Genomic DNA, 23820 nt, shown 5'->3' with positions numbered 1-23820 from the left:
ATATATATATATATATATAATGTTTGTTGAATATCCACAATTGTTGCCCTTTTCTCTTGAATGCTAACAATTTCAGAACAGTTTAATATGCAATAATGTGAAGATACATTTAAAGTTTTTGTTTTTTTTCAGTGTGAACATGACCCATGCCAAAAAGGTGGCATTGGAAAGAAACCTAAAAAGTCTGGACTTGGGTCCATGTTTGAAAAACGCTCAACTCCAAAGATGAGTAAACTAAAGGTGAGATGTTATTCCCTTCTCTCAAAGTGGTAGCCTCACTCCTTTTCCCCTTCACACAAAGAGCCTACTGAACACCCAGGGTCTTCTAGCAGCTGGAGTAATTCCCATCCTTCTCTAGGACATGTTTATGTCTTAGGCAAAGTTTTTGCAGTTCTGTCTACTGAAGAACTGTGACTACTGTTTTATATGGGTTTGTACGAGTTACTCACTAAACAAATTACTAGATGATATGATTATCAATATGTTATTTTTTAATTTAACTTTTATTTTACTACAAATATTTTTTTATCAATGATCAATTACTACTGTGAGCCAATAACAAAATTACAGCAAAGTAATAGGTCATCACATCACAGAATCCATGAATGACTGAAACGTTCATGGACGACTGCCCCAAGGTCATAGCACCCTAGCTTTAGCCTTTAATGTCATTATATTTTCAAATAACGACATTTCAGAGAGGCTTTCAAACCTAAAGATGAATCAGCAAACCAATAATGTAGCAGCACAGAAATAACAAAGAGCATACTGTATATGATATGGAACGTGGTGCAGGACAATGCAGTAACCAAAGTTCACAGTTTATATTTGGTTTATTCTTATGTGTTTCCAGGAACTTCCAAGCCCTGAATCTGGGGTGATAGTGAAAACAGCTAAAGATGGAAATGCAGAGGGTCTCATTTATGGTGGAGGAGGCAAAGAGGGGCTTTTCATTAAGGAAGTTGTACCAGAGTCCCCAGCATCAAAAAATCTGAAACTAAAAGAAGGTAAGAAATAGATTATCTTATGGTCTCATTAACTTCCAGACTATATTTGTAACTGCATTTCAAAATCTACATATTTAATATTTTATCTCATTTTTAACAGGTGCAGACTCTGAGACTGTTTTTTAACTATTTCTTTCTTCAATGCAGGTGATCAGGTTCTAAGCGCCACTGTGTATTTTGACAACGTTCCTTATGAGGATGCCATTCAGATTTTGGAGCATGCTCAGGCTTACAGAATGAAACTCTGCTTGAAACGTAAACCAGAAATAATCAAGACTGAACCAGCGATGGAAACTGAACTTATCCCTGTAACTAGTTTTTGGTCAGATTGTCTGTTCAAACCTTTTGCAATGGGTTTCAATATTAATATTTATTTTTTGTTATTCATCAGGAGGAGGAGTGTGGTGTTCTAGAGATGAGGGAACCAGGAAAAACCAAAAGACGTGGAGATGCTCGCATTTCATGGCCAAAGTTTCCCTCTTTTGGAAAAGGGCGGAGGTCCCGCTTTACAAGATCCCACAGTACCTCAGAGGCTGACGAGCAGAGAAAACTAGAGCTCAGTCCCACCACAAGTGACACAGAGTCTCCTATTAAATCTCAGGATGTTCTCAAAGGCAAGAAGAGGCACAAAGTGAAGCTTCCTGCTCTGACGAAAAGAGGCCGGATCAGTTCATCTGAAGAACAGGACTCAGACTTACCAACAACTGGGCCGACCAGCGGGGACATTCATCAGACAGTGGCTGACATGTTATCACCTGAATGCCTTGGGAGCCCTGAGGAAGATCTTAAAGTAGTAGAGGAATTTATACTTGAGCAAAATTACCAAAAAGAGACTGAACCTCAAATTGTTCAACACAAGGTTGAACTGATCAGTATAGGCAGCTCCCTGAAAACAGAAGATACAACTGCTGCTTTGGCAGATCAAGGAAGCCCTTGCAAATCTCCCAAAGAAAAGAAAAGTAAGAAAGATAGATCACAATTAAAAATTAAAATTTTGGGTAAGGAGAGATCACACAAAAAAGACACAAAAGCAAAAGGATCACCAAAAAGGCTGAAAACACTAGGGGCCAGTATTGAGAAAGCAGAACAAAATGGAGCGGAAAAGTCAGACACCATCAAAGTCACTGAATCACACGCAGAACTACAGGGAGACAATCTTGCACTGGATGCTAACACTCAAATAAGTGACAGTGAAAGCTCAATGGCCAGGACCTTGACAACACAGATGGACATCAGCATTCCAACAATTGAACTAGATTTCTCCGATGTCCCTTTTATGCGCAAATCTCCACAAAAAGAACAAGCAAAGATGGAAGATATTAAGTCAAAGCAGGAAACAAAAACTGCATTTAAATTGCCTAAACTTGGCTTTAGTGATATTGAGACAGAGGAAACTATTCATGGGGCCAATGTTAAGGAATGTCCTACTAAATCTAAGAAGCTTCTTTACGAAGATACAACAGTGAAAAGGGATCCTTATGACCAGTTGTCCGAACGCACTCACACCAGAGCCCAACTGCCCAAACGTGAGGACATAGAGATTCCAGGTATGGAAGACATGTCTGTTAAGGCCAAAACCAAGGGAATTAAAGTGCCTAAGGTGGCTTTAAGTGGACATTATGATGAAATTAAATCTGAAACCGTACAAATGTTGATTGATGTTGACAGTGTAAAAGAAGCTGTTTCAAAATTGCCTGGATATAAGTTACCCAAAGTAGACACATCAGGTATGCCTATTCCTGAAGAAATCACGGTGATCGATGCAAATGCACAAAGAATATCAGTGAAAACTCCTACTAAGGTTTCATCTACCAAATCAAAACATGAGATGCATCTCACTAAAAATGACATGCCCATCGCAGAAACTAATGTGCACATTAAACCACATAGAAGAGAAACAGATTTGAAAAAAGAGGTGTACAAACGAGAAGAAATAATAATTCCTGGCACAGAAAGTAAACAAAAAACTGAGAAAACACAGGATGCAATAGGTACTACCTTTGAAAGCCAATCGACTGCTATGCCTACACTTTATAAATCAAACGAAAGATCAACCAAATCAAAAACAAAATCTGATGCCAAGATATCTGGAATTGAAAGCATTGAATACATTGACTCAACTTCAGATTGTCTCGTTAAATCAGGACAAGTTTTACTAGACATTTCCTTAATAAATTTGAAAGGATCTAAAACTGCTTTCGGACTCTCAAGGAAAGAAGAAGACACCATAGCCCCCCAAACAAAAGCTGAGTACAATGTTTTAGACAACAAAAAGGAAGCTCACTTATCCAATTTGCAGACCAAAGGTGAGCCAAAGGAAAAGGAAGCTATATTTAAAATGCCAAAATTAGGTTTTGAGTTACCAAAGTATAAAGGTCCTGAGATTTCTAAATGTACAACTATGGAAGACCATAATACGACAGCACCAAAGATTAAAGCCAAAGTAACACTCCCAAAAACCCCTGAGGTTGTTGGGGATGTTTCAATAGCAGAGCAAAGCTGGAAGTCAGCTAAAGTAGAAGTCAAAGCTATGGAAATGATGCTTGATGAACAAGAAAGCAAAGTTAAGATTCCATCATTAGGAATTACAATGCCAAAAATGGAAACACCTAGACTAGAATCAAGCAGCCCGACGCAGCCCGACGATCCAGAAGTTAATGTTACTCTTACAAGTGGAGATAGATCCATTCCAGAGCAAAAAATGAAACTGGACACATGTGAATTGGAAATGGAATCCACACAGTTTGAGGTTGAGCATGATCTTGAGGATGGACTTGATAAAAGAGGAAGCAAATTTAAGATTCCAAAGTTTGGAATTAAAATGCCCAAAATTAAGGGACCGGAATTTGACTTGAGCTTGTCCAGAAAAGATGATGATGTCACATTACCAGAAGGCAAAGTTGAAGTCACACTCCCAGATGTTCCAGACGTGGATGTTTCTTTTGGAAAAGTAGATTTTTCAGTTCCAAAGCAAGAACTGGATGTCGAAAAACCTGATTTGGAAATCAAGGCTCTTGAAACAGATGCTAACCTTGATGGACAAGGAAGCAAATTTAAGATGCCAAAGTTTGGAATAAAAATGCCAAAAATTAAAGGACCCGAAATAGATTTTAGCATGTCAAGCAAAAGTGATGGTGTCACATTACCAGAAGCTGAAGCTGAGGTCATACTCCTGGATGTTCCGGATGTGGATGTCAGTGTTGAAAAAGTAGACCTTTCTGTTCCAAAGCAAGAACTGAAAGTTGATAAACCAGATTTGGAAATCAAGCCTCTTGAAGTTGATGTTGAGCTTCATGGACAAGGAAGCAAATTCAAAATGCCAAAGTTTGGAATTAAAATGCCAAAAATGAAAGGACCTGAATTGGATTTTAGTTTGTCCGAGAAAGACATGGGATCTACCCTACCAGAAGTTACAGCAGATATTAAACTTGCAGAGGCACCAGAGGTTAAAGGTACTCCTGGAAGTGTAGGTGTATCTATTTCAGAGCAAAAAGTTGAAATTGAAAAGCCTGACCTAGAAATCGAACCTCCACATACAGAATTTGAACATGATGAACACAGGACCAAATTCAAGATGCCAAAGTTTGGCATTAAAATGCCAAAACTGAAGGCACCTGAAATGGATTTAAGTTGGTCCAAGAAAGATGTAGATATCACACTAATCGAAACTAAGGCTGAAGTGAAACTGCCAGAAGCTCCTGAAGTTGATGTTACACTAAAAAATGTAGATGTTTCTCTCCCAGAGCAGAAGATCATAGTTATACAACCTGAAGTGGAACCCAAATCTCTAGAAACCAAGGTTGAGATTGATGGACAAGGAAGCAAATTGATGGACAAGGAAGTAAAATGAAGATGCCAAAGTTTGGGTATAAAATGCCTAAAATGAAAGGTCTTGAATTGGATTTTAGGTTGTCCAGAAAAGATGATGAGATCACATTACCAGGAGCTAAAGCTGAGATCACACTTCCAAAAGTTCCTGATGTAGATGTTTCTCTTGGAAAAGTAGAGTTTTCTGTTCCAGAGCAAAAGCTGTAAGTTGAAAAGCCAGATTTGGAGATCAAACCTCTTGAAACTGATGTTAAACTTGATGGACAAAGAAGTAAAATGAAGATGCCAAAGTTTGGGTTTAGAATGCCTAAAATGAAAGGTCCTGAATTAGATTTTAGTTTGTCCAGAAAGGATGATGATGTCACATTACCAGGAGCTAAAGCTGAGAACACACTGCCAGAAGTTCCTGATGTAGATGTTTCTCTTGGAAAAGTAGAGTTTTCTGTTTCAGAGCAAAAGCTGGAAGTTGAAAAACCAGATTTGGAGATCAAACCTCTTGAAACTGATGTCAAACTTGATGGACAAGGAAGTAAAATGAAGATGCCAAAGTTTGGGTTTAAAATGCCTAAAATGAAAGGACCTGAATGGGATTCAAGTTTGCCCAAGAAAGATGTGGATGTCACGCTAACAGAAACAAAAGCTGAAGTGAAACTTCCAGAAGCTCTTGATGTTGATGTAACACTACACAGTGTAGATGTTTCCATTCCAGAGCATGAACTCGTAGTTATAAAACCTGAAGTGGAAATAAAACCTGTAGATATCAAAGCTGAGGTTGATGGACAACGAAGCAAATTCAAGATGCCAAAGTTTGGAATTAAAATGCCAAAAATAAAAGGTCCAGAATTGGATTTGAGCTTGTCCAGGAAAGATGGTGATGTCACATTACCAGAAGCTGAAGCTGAGATCACACTCCAAGATGTTCCTGATGTAGATATTTCTCTTGTTCCAAAGCAAAAGCTTGAAGTTGAACAATCTGATGTGGAAATCAAACTACATGAAACTGATAATGATTTTGATGGACAAGGACCCAAATTCAAGATGCCAAAGTTTGGAATAAAAATGCCTAAACTTAAAGGGCCAGATGTGGATTTAAGCATTTCCAGGAAAGACATCGATGTCACATTACCAGAAGCTAAAGCTGAGGTTCCAGATGCCCCCAAGGTTGACGTAACTCATGGAAGTGTGGATTTGACTTTACCAAAAGCTGAAGCAGAAATAGATTTCCCGGACGTTGAATTAAAAGAACCTCCTGCCAATGTAGATATTAAGGTCCCTGGGATTGAAACTCAAACAGGCAGCACGAAAGAATCCCCATCTAAATTTAAATTACCTTCATTTAAATTTCCCAAATTTGGAGTTGCTCTTTCCAATGCTAGTGCGGAGGCACCTGATGTGGGCGAAGGCCTAAAAGTTGAGGCTAATGTCCCAGAAATTTCTGGAGTTGATGTTAGTCTTGGGAAGGCAGATGCAAAGATGGAAATTGAAAAACCTGAAGCTGAATTAAAACAGTTACAACTGGAAAGTGAACTTGATGACAAAGGTATCAAGTTCAAAATGCCAAGGATTGCAATGTCAATGCCAAAAGTAAAAGGACCTGAAATTGATTTCAGTCGGTCAAATAAAGATGCAGAAATCAAATTACCAGAGGGTGAAGCAGAAGTTGATTTACCTAATGTTGAACTAAAAGAATCGTCTGACAAGGTAGACGTTAAAGTTCCTGAGATTAAAGCTCAGATGAGTAGCGTAAAAGGCTCTCCTTCCAAATTCAAATTACCAACATTTAAATTTCCCACATTTGGAATTGGTACTCCAGATGCCCATGCTGAAAAACCTGATGGAAAAGACATGGAAGTCGGGGGCCAAATAACAGGGGAGTTTGATGTTAATCCAGAAATGGCTTCAGTCTCAATTTTAGGAGAAAGTGAACTTTGTGAAGAGGAAAGAAAAGTAAAAATGGCAGAGGTTGGGATGTCACTGCCAAAACTGAAAGGACCTGAAATGAATATCAGCATGTCAAAGAAAGATGCAGAAGTCAAATTAAAAGAAGCTGAAGAAACTTCTGCTAAAGTTGAGATTAAAGAAATAGAAGACACAAAAGGCAGTTTAAAAGAATCACCATCAAAATTTAAATTTCCAACATTTAAATTCCCCAAATTTGGAGTTGCTCTTCCCAGTGTTAGCACTGAGGTGCCCAGTGTAGACAAAGATGTAGAAGTGGAGGTTAAAGTCCCAGAGTTACCAGACATCGATGTAAATCTGGGAATAACTGAGGTTTTAGTTCAAGAAGCACAAAAACCTGAAAATGAAATAAAACCACTGCAGCAAGAAGGAGAACTTGACAATCAAGAAGGCAAATTGATGGTGTCATTGCCGAAGATAAATGAAGAAGGAGAAATAAAATTACAAGTCAAGGAAGTCCAACTAAAAACAGAGGTCAAATCACCGGACATTGATGCCCAAATAGGCAGTGTCAAAGGATCACCATCCAAATTAAAATTGCCAACATTCAAATTTCCTAAATTTGGAATTGCTACTCCCAATGTTAGTGCTGAGGTACAGGGTGCATACAAATATGGTAAATCTGACAATGAGGAGATGAACATGCCTAAAAATGTCACTGAAGGAGATATTGCAGTACAGAGTATTGATATCAAACGTTCTTCTATAGATTTAAAGACAAGTGAACCTAAGAGTGATGGTAAAGGCAGCAAGTTTAAAGTTCCAAAGTTTGGATTGTCCTTGCCAAAAGTGCAAGGGCCCAAAATAGATCTAACGGTCTCCCATAAAGATGTAAAGGTCAACTTGCCAGACGTTGAAGCAAAGGATGACCTCCAAGAAATCCCTGACATTGATGTTCATCTTGGAAAAGCTGAGGTTATAATTCCAGAAGCAAAGATTGAAATTCAAAAACCACAGGTTAAACTCAAACCCTTAAAATCTCATGGAAAAATTGATGGACAAGGAGGCAGCATGTCAATAAAAGATGCACATATTAAAATCCCAGAAGCTGAAGCAGAAGTGAGTCTTTCTGATGTTGAACTAAAAGGTCCTACTGCCAAAATGGAAGTTACTGCTCCTGAGATTGGGGTGCAGTCTGAGAGTCTTAAAGGATCACCATCAAAATTTAAAATCCCGACATTTAAACTACCCAAATTTGGTATGGGTACTCCGACCGTCAGTGCTGAGGTACCTGATATAGAAGAGGACATAAATGTTGAAACTAAAATTGCAGAAGTCCCTGGAATTGATGCTCAGCTTGGAACAGATGTTACAATTACTGAAACAAGGGAAGAGATTCAAAAACCTGATGTGGAAATAAAACCCTTGCAGCCTGAAGTTGAACTTGGTGGGCAAAGCAGCAAGTTGAAAAAATCAAGGTTTTCTTTGCCTAAAATTTCCCGTTCAAAACCTAGTGTCAAAGCCACTGAGGTTGATGTCAGTCTTTGTGATGTGACTGCTGCACTTCCAGATACAGACACTCAATTGGAAGGAGAAGTGGATATGACACACCCTGAGCAGGAAGCAGGTGTCGACGGACAAGAAATCAAATTTAAAATGCCAAAGATAGGAGTCACAATGGAGGAAGTTAAAGGGCCGCAGATTGATATAAGCTTATCAAAGAATGATGGTGAATTGACAAAACAAGATGTCACGGCTGAGGTCAAACCTACCAAAGCGCCCTCTGCTGAAACAGAAATGACACCTAAGATTAAAGTTGTAACAAAGAAGAAAGAAGGATCCCCTTCAAAATTTAAAATGCCCACATTCAAATTACCAAAATTTGGAGATGGCTCTCCAAAATCCACTGCAGAAATACCAACAGAAATCAATGAAGCCGACATCAATAATCCTGAAGAGGTTCTTGCAATTGAGATTGCAGCATCTAGCATAGCAAAAAAGGGTATTGATGACACAATACCTGAGGTCAAAGTAGATGTCCAGATTCCAGGTGCTGAAAAAGAACAAGCAAGTTCACCATTAAGATTTAAAATGCCCACATTCACATTACCTAAATTTGGAGGTGCTGCTACATCTGTTAATGTGGAGATACCTGATGTGGAGCAAGAAATTAAGGTGACTGTAGAAGATATGAATATAACAGGAACAAAAACTGAAGGTAAACATCCTGATTTGGAAACTAATCAGCCTGTGATTTCAATGTCAGAACCAGAGGCAGAAGCAGATGATGCAAAGCTGAAAAAGACAAGCTGGACTTTGCCCAAATTTTCATTTTCAAAAACAAGCGTTAAAGGACCTGAGGTTAATATTGACCCTGACATGCCAGAAGTTGATGTAACACAACCCACAGATGGTCACTCAACAGACCCCAAGGAATCCCAAGAGGTTACAGTAGAGGTGGAACCTGCAACAGATGTTGACATCAAATTGAAAAAACAAAAATTTTCTTTTCCCAAATTTTCATTTTCAAAGCAAAGTTCAAAAGAGTTGGATGTTGAAGTCAGTGTTCCAGAGGGAAATGTGGAAGTCATTACACCTGAAGCAACTGTTAAAACACCAGAAAGTGATGTTCAGATACAGGAGCAAAGCAAGTTTAAAATGCCAAAATTTGGGATCTCAGTTCCAAAAGGGCCTGACATCGACATAAACCTCTCAAAGAAAGACACAGATGTAACAGTGCCTAAAGCTGAAATTGAGGCTAGAGTTCCAGAGTTGGCGTTAGAACCATCTGAGGGTTCAGCACGGATAGATGAGAAAGGAAGCAAGTTTAAAATGCCCAGGTTTGGAATCACTATGCCAAAGGTAAAGAGTACTGAAATAGACTTGTCAAAAAAAGATACAGATGTGACAATCCCAGAAGTTAAAGCTGAAGTTCAGCTTACAGAGGTGAAACAACCAACTGCAAAAGTAGAAATTGGCAAAGCAAGTAAGTTGGAGGGCTCTCCATCTAAACTTAAAATGCCAACCATCACATTACCAAAATTTGCTTCTACAAAGGTCAGCATGCAAATAAGTGATGTGAATAGTGACGTTAAAATTGACAGTGCAAAGGTGGATGAATCCGAAGTAGAACCTACAGTTGGGATTGTTGATGCTGAAGGTCCGTCTGTAGAGTTAAAGACTAAGGAAGGTGAAATTGAAGGATCAGAGAGCAGGTTTAGGATGCCACGCTTTGGAATTTCAGTGCCAAAAGTCAAAAGTCCTGAAATTGACTTGGGCATGACAAGTAAGACCACAGATCCACTACCTGGTGTTGACATCAAGGAATCTGAAACTTCTGGTTTGGTCCAAGATGCATCTACAGCTGAGACTGAAGCAAAGTCTAAACGCCAAAACTGGTCATTTCCAAAATTTTCATTTTCAAAAACTGGTGGTAAAGTCGACGTTGATGTTGACACTGAAACACCAAAGGATAACATCACATCAGCAGATGTCAAAGCAGAAGTCCGCTCACCAAATGTTGACATTAAAGGGCCGTCGCTACCAACGGAAGAACCTATTTATGCTGAAGTTGATGCAAGTTTTAAAAAATCAAAATTTTCACTGCCAAAAATTTCATTTTCAAAGTCAAGTGCCGCTGCACCAGAGAGTGTTGAAGTCCCACAAGTTGAAGTTTCTCTTCTGGAAGGAGAAGTAAAAGTTAAACAACCTGAAATGAAGACCAAAACACCTGAGGTTGATGTAAATACATCACGGACGGATGCCAACATCACGCTGCCAGATGTAAAAGCAGAGGTCAAACTACCAGAGATTGAGTTCAAAGAATCTTCAGCCAGTATTGACACTGAGGCCAAGTCGAAAGGTGTTGGAGGATCGCCGCTGAAATTTAAAATGCCAACATTTAAAATGCCTAAATTTGGTGGTACCACCTATGAAGTTACTGTCGAGGCATCGGATGCAGAAAAAATTGAAACGGATGCTGCAAAATCTGAAGTAGAAACTACTGGCAAAACCAAGGGTCCAAGTGTTGATGTTAAAAGTGATACAACCCAAGATGCAACGTTGGAAGAACAACCGGCTGACAGTGACAGTGCAGGTCATGACTCTCCAAGTAGATTCAAGCTGCCATCATTTAAAATGCCTAAGCTGGGTTTTTCAAGAACCAAACCTGAAGAAACTGTCCCTGCTGACCATGAAGGTAAAGAAAATCAGCCTGAACCAGGAGGGGAAGGTAAATCACAAGTAACATTGACATCATTTAATGACATTCTCGAAAACATTGATGTTAAAATTGATGTTTCAAAACCAGATAAAGTGGAGGAGGACCTTGAAACAAGTGATCTCAGTGGAACACAGCCTGAGTCAAACGAAAAGGACACAGATGCAAAGCAAGATGCAACAAGAAGTCCAGAGAAGACAGGGTGGTTTAAATTCCCCAGGTTTGGACTGTCCTCTCCATCAGAACCTGTCAAAACACCTGAAATAGACAAACACTGGGCTGAAAAGAGCCCAGTAGGAGAAATGGGGGTGGAGGAAACAAGTCCAAGTCTTTCAGTTCAGTCCTCAGATGCCTTTGCGGATGTTAGCTCTACGATGACAAGTGAACACGTTGGTCTTTCCTTATCTTCCCCCACTAAGGTTACAGTTAAATACTCTGATCCTGACGGGGCTTCAGGATCTGAAGAAATACACAGTAAAGTTGTCACTTCCACCACAAAGACTGAACTGATCTCAGTTGAGCCAAACCTGCCAGAGAAAATCACTATACTGTCATCTGCGGCCTCATCTTCATCAGAGGACACACTGCAACTCAAATCTGGAAAAATACACATCATAACATCCAACATACAAGCGACTCCAGAGGCACATCACGCCAAGCTACTTACTGCTATCCAAGTTCAACCGACCTCCAATTTTCCTCTGCAGTCAGAGGCTGGGGAAGCCATGTCCTGGACTGCTGAAGAATCCCAAGGTGGCAAGAGAATGGTTTTTGAAAAGCACTTTTATCAGGAAACATCAAGCCAAAAATGTGAAAGCAAAGAAACAGTTGTAATAACAAAACAGATAAGGCAAATCTCAGGTGAGACTGCCACGTCCATACAACGACTGAAAGACTCTGTGCACTCCGAAAAAATGAGGTTTTTCGACGGTGCCAAAAAGTGAAACCATATAACATTACAACATTACATGCTGTCTAAAGTCAGTGCTGGCTCTAACTGGTCTGTGGTGTATTTAGATTATTATAGTGATGTGAGATGAATAAAAGTGAGAGAGAAAACATGTAGGTAGCATTGACAAAATAAAACAAACAGACTTAGCTAAACGTTTATGAAAACTGCTGTTCCAAAAGTTGTAGCCATAAAAGTAGTTTGGAAGGAACTCCATTACCAGTAATGAAGCATCAGTGAACAACACTTAAGGATATTATGGTCTTACTGTTTAAGGTTGCCATGATGAATCTACCATTTACAGCTTTTTTCCTCAATAGATTACTACCAACAACATTGTGACACTTGATGAAAAGTGCACTTGATTTATAAATGTAGAAAAATGTGGCTCTTTGGTTGTTAACTCTGGTTGGATGTTACTTCATTTGTAAAGCGATTGATTTAACGTACGCATACAATGTGTTCACTTGTTTTTAAGAGGTGAAAATGAATGCAACTCATGCTCATGAGTATGATATAGTATTGTGTATTTTGAGGCCTGGATGTGAATTTTGTAATCCTGAGGAGGTTGAGAACAAAAACATTTGAACCGTCTCTTCAGTTGGAGATAAAAAGAGACAGCCCTCGTGTTTTTCTCATGTGAGAATAGTGCTATATGGCAAGTTTCATTGATGACCCCTATTTGATTTCTGACCCATATAGGGGTGAGTGTTCAAAAACGTAACATTTCTCCAAAAAAAAGTATTATTTTAGGTATTTCCCCAACTTGCCCATGAAGGTCTTTTACAAACCATTCATCATGCATTTGTTTGTTTCGCAACATTTATGCATAAATGTAGTCTCAGTGTAGTGTAATTGTTGGTGCACTACAATTAAATATCAAATCACATTTTACTGACATTCCACCAATTTTTTACAGTGATTTTACTCTAGGTTGACAGCAAAAACATCTCCAATACATGAATGCAGTATATGTCAAAGATAAATATGTATATATATTATGATATTACCAAGCCATTCCTGTTGCTACAGCTACCATGTAAAGAAGTGTAACGCAAAACTAAAGTATAATGGTTCTATGATCAAAAACAGCAAGTTTGCAAATATATTTTTACTAATACTTTGCAATTTGGAGCCTTAATTTGCAACAGTCAGATAATTGTTTTATTGTGTATTCTTTAATATCACTGTATAAAGTGGGGATGTGGAAGTGACTGTGATTGTATATAGCTTTTAATGAACTTTGGAGCTGATCTGATTGCTGCTCCTGTTTGTATTCTGACAAGCTTTAATTCAATGTGTTTGCAGAGTTATACACAATAAATGAAATATTATACTGGACATAATGGTGACATATGTATATCTTAAGTTTTTGGTTGTTTTTTTCGTCGCCTTTTGACTTTTAGATATATATTAATTGTGATTAAAATTGTCGAGAAAATATATTTGTAAAAATTCGGTGAAATCTAGATGTATGTAAAATGTTAAAACATAAGGGTGCCGGTGAAACACATACAAGAAGTCAACACTAGATGGAGACAGACCTACAGATTGTAGATCTCCGAACGTTACAAATTCACGACGGCTAATTAAGTAAATAAAAGTACATTCTTGTTCAACATAAAACTCTAAACACATAAACTATAAAACGAATGTCTTTGTTTTGTTTCGGTGACATTCGTTTAACCTGGAACTCGTTTTTAATCATGTGAAAAACACTTAAACATGCACTCACCTTTTGAAATTTCCAACGGCTGGCTGTATCGTTACCCATTAACTGCTGCATTAATGGATCCTCGGATATTTGATTTTTGTAAAAACCGACGGTACAAACGATCTATGGGAAAATGTAAGCATATTCATGTAAACTAATGAAAACGAATTAAATTCACAACACTAATAGGTTTGCTCTTAATGACCAAAGTTAAAGCAACAAAACACCTTTGTAACAGGAAACGCGAGTTGAACAGCTATTTATTATTTACACGGGGTTCGTTGCTCACCCTGTGGTCATTATTTTTTCCGTTAATTTACTCGTACAAGTAATTTCGTGTCTAATAAAGTTAGTAAAGTTAAAAACTAGTTAAGTCTCCGGCTCCCTCGCGAATCTGAATCTGAACCTTATGTGAAATAATTGTTGGCGCTCACCCAGGTGTTACTGTCGTATTTCGAAATGTCCGATGGTCGACGAAGGCAGCGCTAGTCCTTACTGCGCAGACTCCTCGGACGAGCGGTAACTTCTCCAAGAGATACATCAGCATCAGCATCCCCAGCAGCAGCAGCCAGCAGCAGCAGGAGCAGCAGAGCCAGCAACAAAAGCAGAACCAGCGGCAGAAGCATCAGTGTGATGAGGCAGGTGAGAACAGAGATTTAGAGACATTAAACAGCCTGCTGATAGGTACCGAAAATGTATCATTTAAAAATTACATTAATTGTTTGACATACTTAAATTGTAAAAAAAAAAATAACTGAATGACTGAAATTTTAAACTGATCATCAGAGGTTTGTGTGTCAGTGTTGGTCCATCCAGAACAGTATTTTATTGACACCATTTTCCAACCAATGGGATTTTTGAATAATTATTAATTATTGAATAATTATTTGTGTCAGTTTATAAATGTATATGTGTGTCTGGCAGAGTTGGCTGGAAAGCAAATATCTCAATGTAAAATTGTGAATCAGAGCAGCTGCATCTCCCTGGGTTGAATACATGAATGTGTGATTGAAATGACTGCATACAACCAGAATTCTGTGCTAAATTTGTGGCTTCTGTGTTGATGTGCTTAAAAATCTGAATCATAATTGAGCAGATAAATTAGGTTAAAAAAACAATTCAAATTACAATAAAGAGAACGGTAATTACTGTGTTTGAACATTGATTTAAGTTTATATATATATATATATATATTTGCTGTTCATAGAGGAGGTTGAGTTACTGCTTCTCCCACTACTGGTTCAGAGTCCAGAGGTGGTGTATAAGGATTGGCTCCAGCTCTGTAGCCCTGACAAGGACTGGGCCAGAGAAGATTAATGAATCAACGACAAGAAGGGCTCATGACTGTAACCCAAATACCTAAACTACAGGAAAAGATGGATGAGTGAAATGAAGCTGGTTTCTGGTAACCTTTATGATGGACAGAGAAGGTGGCTGGGACCGCATTTTCTTCTCTTCCAACAACCTTGATGTGGTGTTTTTATCGTCTGTCAATCACATGTCCAACAACCTTGATGTGGTGTTTTTATCTGTCAATCACATGCGTGTGACCCAAAGAGTCGCTGTAGATGTGAAATTAGATTTGTAGGACGTAAATGATGATGGATAAACATTGAATGTTTTTTAATGAGCTTGATTAAGTTTGGTTAATCATCAGTGGTGTCACATCTACACTTAACCTTCAAATTCCTGCATCTGTTAGCAAATGCATCCCCATAAGACTAATTAACTTCCCTGGATTAAAACAGTGACATTATACCAGGCCTCCACCATCATATTCGGTCTCTGACGGGCAGCAGTGACCACACTGCTTTTCACCAGAGGGACAATACCAGCCTGTGATGAGGAATACAAGCTGCTTTGTCTCTGTCGTGACCATGAAGGACAAGCGTGATTCCTGGTTTTCTCATTGATATTTCTAACAACAACACAAACAAAAACACACTCTTTGTCCCAATGATACCAATCGCTGCGTAACGGCTTTGTCACATGAATGCCCCGAAAATCGGCCTGTGAGTTTCGGAGACAATCTGAGGCGTAAAATCCCAATTGCTGGTCCCCATGGAAACAGAGACTGGCAGTCTGATTGTATGTAAAGTAGTGTTAGTGAAAAGTTGTCACATGCAAAGTCTGATTTTCACAGTTCAGCAGAGGAGTGTTACTACTGTCTGAATATTAAACAGACCATTAGAGAAGGGTTTCATCAGTGCTGATGGACTCACTCAGCAGAATACAATTCAGTGCAAAATAATACATTACACTACAACTCTAGCTGGCTGAATGAACATTAGTAAACACAGAGATAGACAGTAGAAGCTGTTGTGGAACACTGATGGCTAAAAAGCGATATAGTTCTGTGGTTGGAGAAGTGAAAACCCAAAGGAACAGTGAGAGAAGGACAACGAAACAACAAAGTTTGTTGTTTGTTTGTCTTTGACTGTTTGTCTAACATTGTCATGCCAAAGTTGTCATGCCAAAGTTGCAGCAGTCACTCACATTGTGTTCAGGTACCATCGGAATCATGAAAATCTGCAGTTAATGTGTTGTACAGTTCAAGACAAATGTTTTATGAAAAAATAAATTAATAGTTATAAGTTTTGGGTTTTTTTCCTTTCATTTTCTAAGGTCCCATTGGCACCCCCTTGGGGGCCTCACTTTGAAAACCACTTCCCTTGATAACCCATAGGTCATTGAAGACTCACTACGCTTTATCATCATTTATCATGTTTAAAACTGCTGTTTTTAATAATGGATAATTGTTGAGTATTTATTAGTAAAGATGAATATTATTTACCCTCTGTCTACACAGTGTCAGTGTTTCAGCTCATCAGTGCTGATGCTTGTTGTGAAGTTTTACTGATCTACTGTGGTGTCGTGTGTACAAGTGTCTGCACGTCAGTAAAAATAAACCAGCCCAACAAAGGCAGTGATGACTAAAACAGGAACTCATTAGGGGTGAACACTACAGACTAAATACCTCATCTGTGTGACGTCAGGTGCCTAAAAGAGGAATTGTCTCGTTATTGATAGTCAGAGTCTTCAATAGTGGGGTGGTTAAAAAACAATGGAAGCAGAGCTGGGAGCCAGTCTAACGACTGTTGTTGGATGGTTGGTGTCAATCAGCATGTTTTCTGCTGCAGCATGACTGAAGTGATGAACTCTCTGGAGCCCGGGGCTGAGGACTTCTGCGGAGGAGGAGCAGGAGGAGGCGAGGAGGCAGTATCCTTCAAGGCGTGCGCTCGTGTGTGTGTGTGTGTGTGTGTGTGTGTGTATGCAGATATAATTTAAATGTGTCAATGTTACAGCAGTGAGCCACAGTGAAAAGTAGGTCAACAGAGGAGCAGGGCGTTAGATGGATTCAGTTTAATGACATGTTTGAGTTTAAACCAACTTCTGTAATAATTAACCCATGCATTACAGTTAATGAATGGCAACATCCTGTTTGTAATGAGAGGATCCATTTGTATTTGATGTAGATGCTTCACCTGTGATCAGAGGCTTCGTCAGCTCTGACATAATGCAGGGAGACCACAGCGACTTAGTCTCTTGTCCACCTCATGACCCAGGTTCACAGATTTGTTGCAGGCACTAATTACACCCCATATATTCAGAGTGTATCTGACTGGATGTTGATCTCGTCTACATGACCGCCTGAACAGTAATGGACCAGGACTTCATAGTAGGGATGACTTGACCTGAGCACTTCTTAGTTTCTCTTACATGAGCTTCTACCAGATCTTCCCAGACCCCCATGAAAGGTACCCAAAGTTGTCCAAGAGGCTTCCATCCATTGTCGTGGAGCCGACAGATGGAGCCGAGGTGGAGAGTGGTGAGCTGCGCTGGCCGCCAGACGAGCCCAGTTCTCCAGACGCTCAGACTGAGAGACAGAGTGTAATGGAGCAGCCTGCAGGCCAGTTGATCTTCTCTGTATTACCTTATCTGATTCCAGGATGTTAGAACTAGCCCAACAAGCCAACCACTGTTCACCAAACTTTCTTGCAAGCTGACATAACCATCCTTTTCACCTCCTTCACCTGCAGGCCATGTACACCAGTGTCACTGCTTGAAAATAGAAGGTTTGATTCACTTTTCACTTTCTGCATCTTCTCCTAGATGTGGAGCAGTCCAGTGTCCATGAGCAGGAAGAAGCTTCCGGACTGGAGATGCAGGACTGATGAATTCTATTCATGGAAATTCCACTCCAACTGTGAGTGTGTCCAGACTCGGATTTAAAGACAAATGGGCCAAGAAGGAAATAGATCAGATTTTCAACCCCCGTCTCAGGGCTTGGAGCCAGAGTCCAACCAGAGCTGGAACCTTTTACAGTTCTTCTTTCATTCCATGTAGTTAATGAAGCCTTTATTGAAATGTGTTTTACTAAATGCTTTTATTCAGTATTTCTGTCTAGGGTTACATGTCAAAAATGATGAAAAACCCTCTGCTGTTGTCAGAAAACTTCAATATGAAAACACTTTTTTTTTCATTTGTTTAAATCAGACCACTGGGGTCTCTTCTCTCTGGCTCCCAGCTCTGGAAGTCTGGATCCTGGACATGGAAGGAAGTCTGAATGCTGTCATAGATCCTGTGTGCCATACTACTATTACTATTACTACTACTACTACTACTACTACTACTGTTACTACTACTACTGATGGTAGCTGTACTGTATTTTGTGCAGAGTTTTTACATGAGCTGTAGATGTAACGATGACATCTCTGTTTGTTTGGTGCTCACTGCTGTAGTCTGCCCATCCTGCTCTCACCTTGTAGTAATAACAATGTTTTAAAGAGCAGTGTTTGATCAACACAACACTTTATCACTTTATTTCATCTGATTACAGTTGTTTTAGTTATAGTTGGTGGACTTTTAGGGTGTGGTTATTTGAGTTACTGATGCTTTTCTGTCTGTTCAACAACACAGTCATGATAATTAAAAATATGGCTGCCAGCCAAACAACACCAACTTTGCTCTCATAGATTTACCTAACATGGCTGATGAATCGACTTCTCGATTTCTCTTTTTCTCTTCAGAAAATACAGTCTCTTTTGCACCAAATCCCATAGAGAACATGACCAGATTTTCACAATTACACCCAAGTTTTTAAAATCCCCTTTGTCTCCATAATTATGATCATTTGTCTTATTTTACACCTGTAGTGTTTAAAATAGTTAAAATTAACCTCAGGGACAGCAGTAGATTTGCAGCGTCTGTGTCTCTGTGAGCTAAAATTGTAGATTTCCTCTGTGGAATTTGGTGCAATGAATTCATTTATTTAAATGATAAAATAGCAGTGTTAAAGCAGGAAATTATCTGTTTATTTATAGTCGTCTTATCTTGTGTCTCCACTGGCAGCTTTCACTGAGTGCAGATTATGTTAACAACTTCATCAAACCTGCATTCACTCCTCTCTAACTAACCCTTTATTATATAACTGTGTTAGAGGTGTTTCCATAGAGTAGATTTTAAAAATGTGACTGTTGTGTTTTATTTTTAGAGATTTTGGAGCAATATGTTCAGAGGAATGTAAAGGTTTTGTTACCAACACACGAAGGGAGAAGAATTTATATTTTAGACGTGAGCTTGTGACACAATATTTTTTAAAGAAAAAAAATACTGTGAGTCTAAATAATCGCACAATAAATAAACCTTTTCGACGTTCTCTAACCTTTTTACATGGTATTATTCATGTGTTTTTGTGATGTTTGCCTTGTTTTTTATCAAAGTCTGATTGAATCAGCCTCTAATTTAAGAAAAAAACAAGCCCATCATTCAGTCCGTCTAAAAAACAGCCTACATGTGTCTTCATTACCTCATGTGGTTAATGACGGTCTGTGGGTTTGACGGCACAGTGACGTCCACCTCAGGAAACATCAGTCTCCCGCCTATAATTTGGATGTGACCAATGTTTACAGGCCTGAAACTGGTGATTATGGAAACTCCCACGTTAGAGTCAACACAGCAGCAGCAACAAAATTAAACCAAGAATCATCTGACCACACAATAGTCCACCCCCCTCCTGAAGTCTCCTCTGTTGTCCTCAGATGTTTGTTATCATAACACTGTGGAAGCTGAAGGTAACTCTGACATGGCAACAAAACCTGCCAAAAAGAATAATAATTAAAACCAACAATGCCTCAACAAAAAACCCAGAGAATAATTCCTGATTCCCTAAAGAGAACTAGCAGAACTGACGTAGTAGGACTGTTTCATTATACTGTCCATCTATGTCTGCTGAATAGTCCAGGGATCTTAAAGGGGAATGAGATATTTATACAGTACACTGGTCTGACTGAACAGTGTAGGACTGGGATGCTATATTTTAACATTGGTGGTACTGGTGGTAGAAACAGACATTTTCAGAGGTGGTATAAAGTCCCCCGTCCTCCCTGTCCCCCGTCCCCTCCTTCAGTTTCTGATGATTACTTGGTGCTGCTGGTCTGTTAAAGGTCAGCCTGGTGTCTTGATTCAGACGAGCAGATGGATGAAGTTCTCCATCTTATTCCTCTGCTCTTCTGTGACTTTGACCTTTGTGTCTGGAGTCGACAGCCTGGTGAAGAGCTCTTCACCCCGGTCACTCCTGGGAAAATGAAGATGGCGCCCTGAGCCAGGCTGCCAGAGAGAGGGGAAAAAAATAAAACAACAACTGTCAATTATGTCTCAAATGTCAGCAGCTGCCTTGTCTTTTTTTCAGAAACTCTCTGCTCTTACATAAACACAGAGTCACAGTCAGAGGCAGAAGCTTTTAAGATTGGCTGCTGTGGCAAAGTTGTCAACAAGAAGAAGCTTCTCTGTCTGAGAACCAGGTTCACTGATGCACATCCTGAAAAATCAGAACAGAACCGAGATTTGAACTAACATTTAGATACAACAAAGCCAACATTTAGCTAACCTGTAGGCTAATATTTTCTCCATAACCCTGGATTTAAGCCAACATTTAGCTAACCTGTAGGCTGATATTTTCTCCATAACCCTGGATTTGGTTTAGTTGTACAGTAATACCTGGAGATACGAGCATAATCTGTTCCAGGACCGAGCTCATAACTCGAGGTGCTCGTATTTCAAATCATTTTTCCCATAAGAGGCTGTTCCGAGTGCTCGACCACCTAGCGTCGTCGTCAGTGAGCGTGCTTGTATCTCAAATCTTTACTCGTATCTCAAAGCAAACATTTGCTCGAAGGCTTGCTCGTATCTCGGAATACTCACATTTCAGGTCGCTCGTATCTAAAGGTATTACTGTAATTTGTAACTGGTGCCTATTTTGGTTCATTTTTAAGTTTGCACTACGTAGTTTTTCTAAGTAACAGTCATTCTTTTGTTATTTTTGTCTTTTTGTTTATTTAACACATTTTTGTTTTTGACTTTTTGCTTTATTAATCCTTTTGTCCTCATTTTGTCCTTTTACCCCTCTTCTTTTCTGTCGGTGTTGCCCATTCAATTTATTTAGCCCTGTAAAGGTGCCTATCTCACTTTTCCCTTTTGTTTCTTTGTTAACTTTAGTCAATCTGCATCCCCAGTGGACTGACTGCTACACTTTTAAACTGTCTGCCAGGACGGGAACCACGTCACTCACAGTTTGCTGCTGTGCTGCTGCTGCTGCGGCTGCTGTTGCTGCTGTTGTTGCTGCTGCTGCGGCTGCTGTTGCTGCTGCTTGTGCTGCTGCTCTGGCTGCGGTTGCTGTTGCTGCTGCTGCGGCTGCTGTTGCTGCTGCTGCGGCTGCGGCTGCTGCTGCTGCTGTTGCTGCTGTTGTTGCTGCTGCTGCTGTTGTTGCTGCTGCTGCGGCTGCTGCTGTTGCTGCTGTTGCTGTTGCTGCTGCTGCTGCGGCTGCGGCTGCTGCTGCTGCTCCTGCTGCTGCTGCTGCTTGTGCTGCTGCTCTGGCTGCGGTTGCTGTTGCTGCTGCTGCTACTGGTTTTCTCTGTTTCATTATGTTGAGAATTCATTCATGTTGGTCACAGGAGAACAAAGGCCACTCAGACCCAGACCCAGCGGCCTCTTCTAAATCCCTGTTTTTTTTTAATGTCTCTTTTTTTAGTAGAGCCATTAGAGCGGGCTGTTGTGAGGGAGTTCTTGTTTTGATGATGTCAAAGTGAGCCGTGCCAGGACTTTCATCTCCCACTCCTGCTGGCTTCAAACAACACTTTCAAATACATTTGTTGACCACACACACACACACACACAGACTTTCCAGCCTCCACCTGCAGCCTGATGTAGTACTCCAACATCCCACCGTGAGGTTTCCTTCTCTAGAAAGACCCAGTGACAGACTCTGTGGTTTCATTCTGGTTCTGAACAGCTGGAGCAGAGAGAAGATTTGATTCTGAGAAGGGCGGCGTGATGAAACCCAGCACGGGCAGATGTGCTGATGAAACACTTGAACGTGCAGTGACCTAATTAAAGCAGCTCTGCTCCCGTTTGATTGTGTGAAGAGCACTTACCGTGTGGACCACAGCAGCCAGCAGTGCAGAGCCTGCGCTCTTCTGAGGCCTCTCAGGCTTCAGGTTTGACGCCCACGCTGCCTGAATTTAAAAAAGGACCAGCTCCATGTTGGAGTGGGCTGGATATGACCGGAAAGTTAGCAGAAAATTAACGCAAACACTCCTCAGGTGAGGATGCAAGATGTACAGAGCTCACCTCGACTCCATCAGTTGTAGGCCCCTGCTGGCAATGACGCAGAATGACTATTTTCCTGACAAATCTGAACGTGAGGCCAGCATTGTGACCCAGATCTGGTCTCAGTAGTCTCATCAATTCATGTCAAATAACATTGGCCAGTCTAAGTAATCTTTTATATTTGGTATACTTTCATATTTTCCTGGAATCTACTTAGTTTATTTTTGAGCACTACTTGTAGCAGGAGTTATGACCCCGGTTTTAGGAAAACGCCCTCAACATTTCCTGGATTTGGTTGAAAAGTGTAGAACTTAAATATGTCTTTTTGTTATTGTTGATTGTCTAACATTAGTGGTTCCACAGTGAAGTGGTTAGCATACCTGCCTTACACACAGAGCGTCCTGGATTTGAGTCCCAGAGGAATTACATAACTGTAATGGTACCTCCCGTGTGGGATGTTTGGGCTGCAAAGACTCACACTGTGACTCTGTGGGACAAACAAGGGGTTCAGGTCAATCAAAACGCACATTGACAACAATGGGTCACAACATGGTCAAGACTTCTGGTGGCATAACGTTGAAACGCTGTTTAAAAAGAAATCAAATAAGTATTTGCTGTTTTGTGTCAAAAGCTTGTGTCTGGAAACATGTTTACAATTTAAACCTAACGTAACGTGACTAGTAACTAGCAGTAGTATAATATTTATACATGGCTTAAGGCCTTACAGGAGTTTTTTATGCTTTACATAACAAAGTAGGGGGTTCTTGCTCCATGTCTGGACATCGTTTTTTTTTATTCTAATATTATGTCAATGTTATTAGATTACAACAGAGGTTGGTAGTAAAACCAGACCAAACCTAAGTTCTTCACGATGACAGAGGCCAATGGTGGTTGAGCTCTGATTACAGCTGGCTGTGTTCTAGTGCAGAGTGTGGCCCTGTTATAGTGTTCCGCTCAGATCTGCGTCACAGTGCTGCGTTACTCCACTAACCTTTCCATGAATAGTAAATGTCACCATAATCAATTTTAGATGGGGTGGCTCTGCAGGTGGAGATGGGGGTGAGGAGGGTGAGAGAGAGAGGCAGTGAGAAATTGTGAGCTACTGATTATAGACTCTATCTGTGGTTTATTTCTTGGTCTAATCTACTGGATATGTTATGATATGGCTGCACGACCACAGAGTCAGCACGATATCACCAGACCTGGTGTCGCCGAAAATGACGAATAGGGTTGTGATTTCTGATCCGCGCATTGTGTTTATTTTGAAGATCTGTGAAAGTTTTGTGTTGATCATACGCATTTCAGATGTGGTGCGATCTATTCTGTTTCAAATGACGCAGCATTCGTCAACAAAAGACTTAATGGCAGGGGTGTCAGGTGTGGAGGAATTCAGGTTTGTTGGCCTGAAATTTGACCCCTGTTTTCTGCACATTTCCATAGTGAGAGCTCATCCACCGGTTTTGCATCTGAGTACGAAGCAGCTGGACGTAGTCCTGGACGGTGACATCACTCGTGGCTCAACCAGAGGCGGTGCAGTAAAGGGACAGTCTGGACGTCTGATCCAGACCCAGGTAGTAGAGACAGACCTGAGGAGATA

At 40.1% G+C, this 23820-nt stretch overlaps 1 protein-coding gene across 1 annotated transcript in view; it reads left to right on the top strand.

The window, feature by feature from the left end:
- LOC103383086 (protein AHNAK2) overlaps positions 1 to 13262 on the top strand; it is a 20801-nt gene extending 7539 nt beyond the window's left edge. Inside the window, exons 5-9 of the mRNA XM_025060983.1 lie at positions 133 to 240; positions 854 to 1007; positions 1155 to 1315; positions 1399 to 4828; positions 5044 to 13262. Coding sequence (XP_024916751.1) covers positions 133 to 240; positions 854 to 1007; positions 1155 to 1315; positions 1399 to 4828; positions 5044 to 11897 — 10707 coding nt within the window. The 3' untranslated portion in view covers positions 11898 to 13262. The remainder of the gene's footprint in view (positions 1 to 132; positions 241 to 853; positions 1008 to 1154; positions 1316 to 1398; positions 4829 to 5043) is intronic.
- Positions 13263 to 23820: the final 10558 nt, after the last annotated feature.

The sequence above is a fragment of the Cynoglossus semilaevis genome, chromosome 1 (genome assembly GCF_000523025.1).
Source record: "Cynoglossus semilaevis isolate Cse_v1.0 chromosome 1, Cse_v1.0, whole genome shotgun sequence".
NCBI classification, from domain to species: Eukaryota; Metazoa; Chordata; class Actinopteri; order Pleuronectiformes; family Cynoglossidae; genus Cynoglossus; species Cynoglossus semilaevis.
This window is presented reverse-complemented; position numbering and strand designations above follow the sequence as displayed.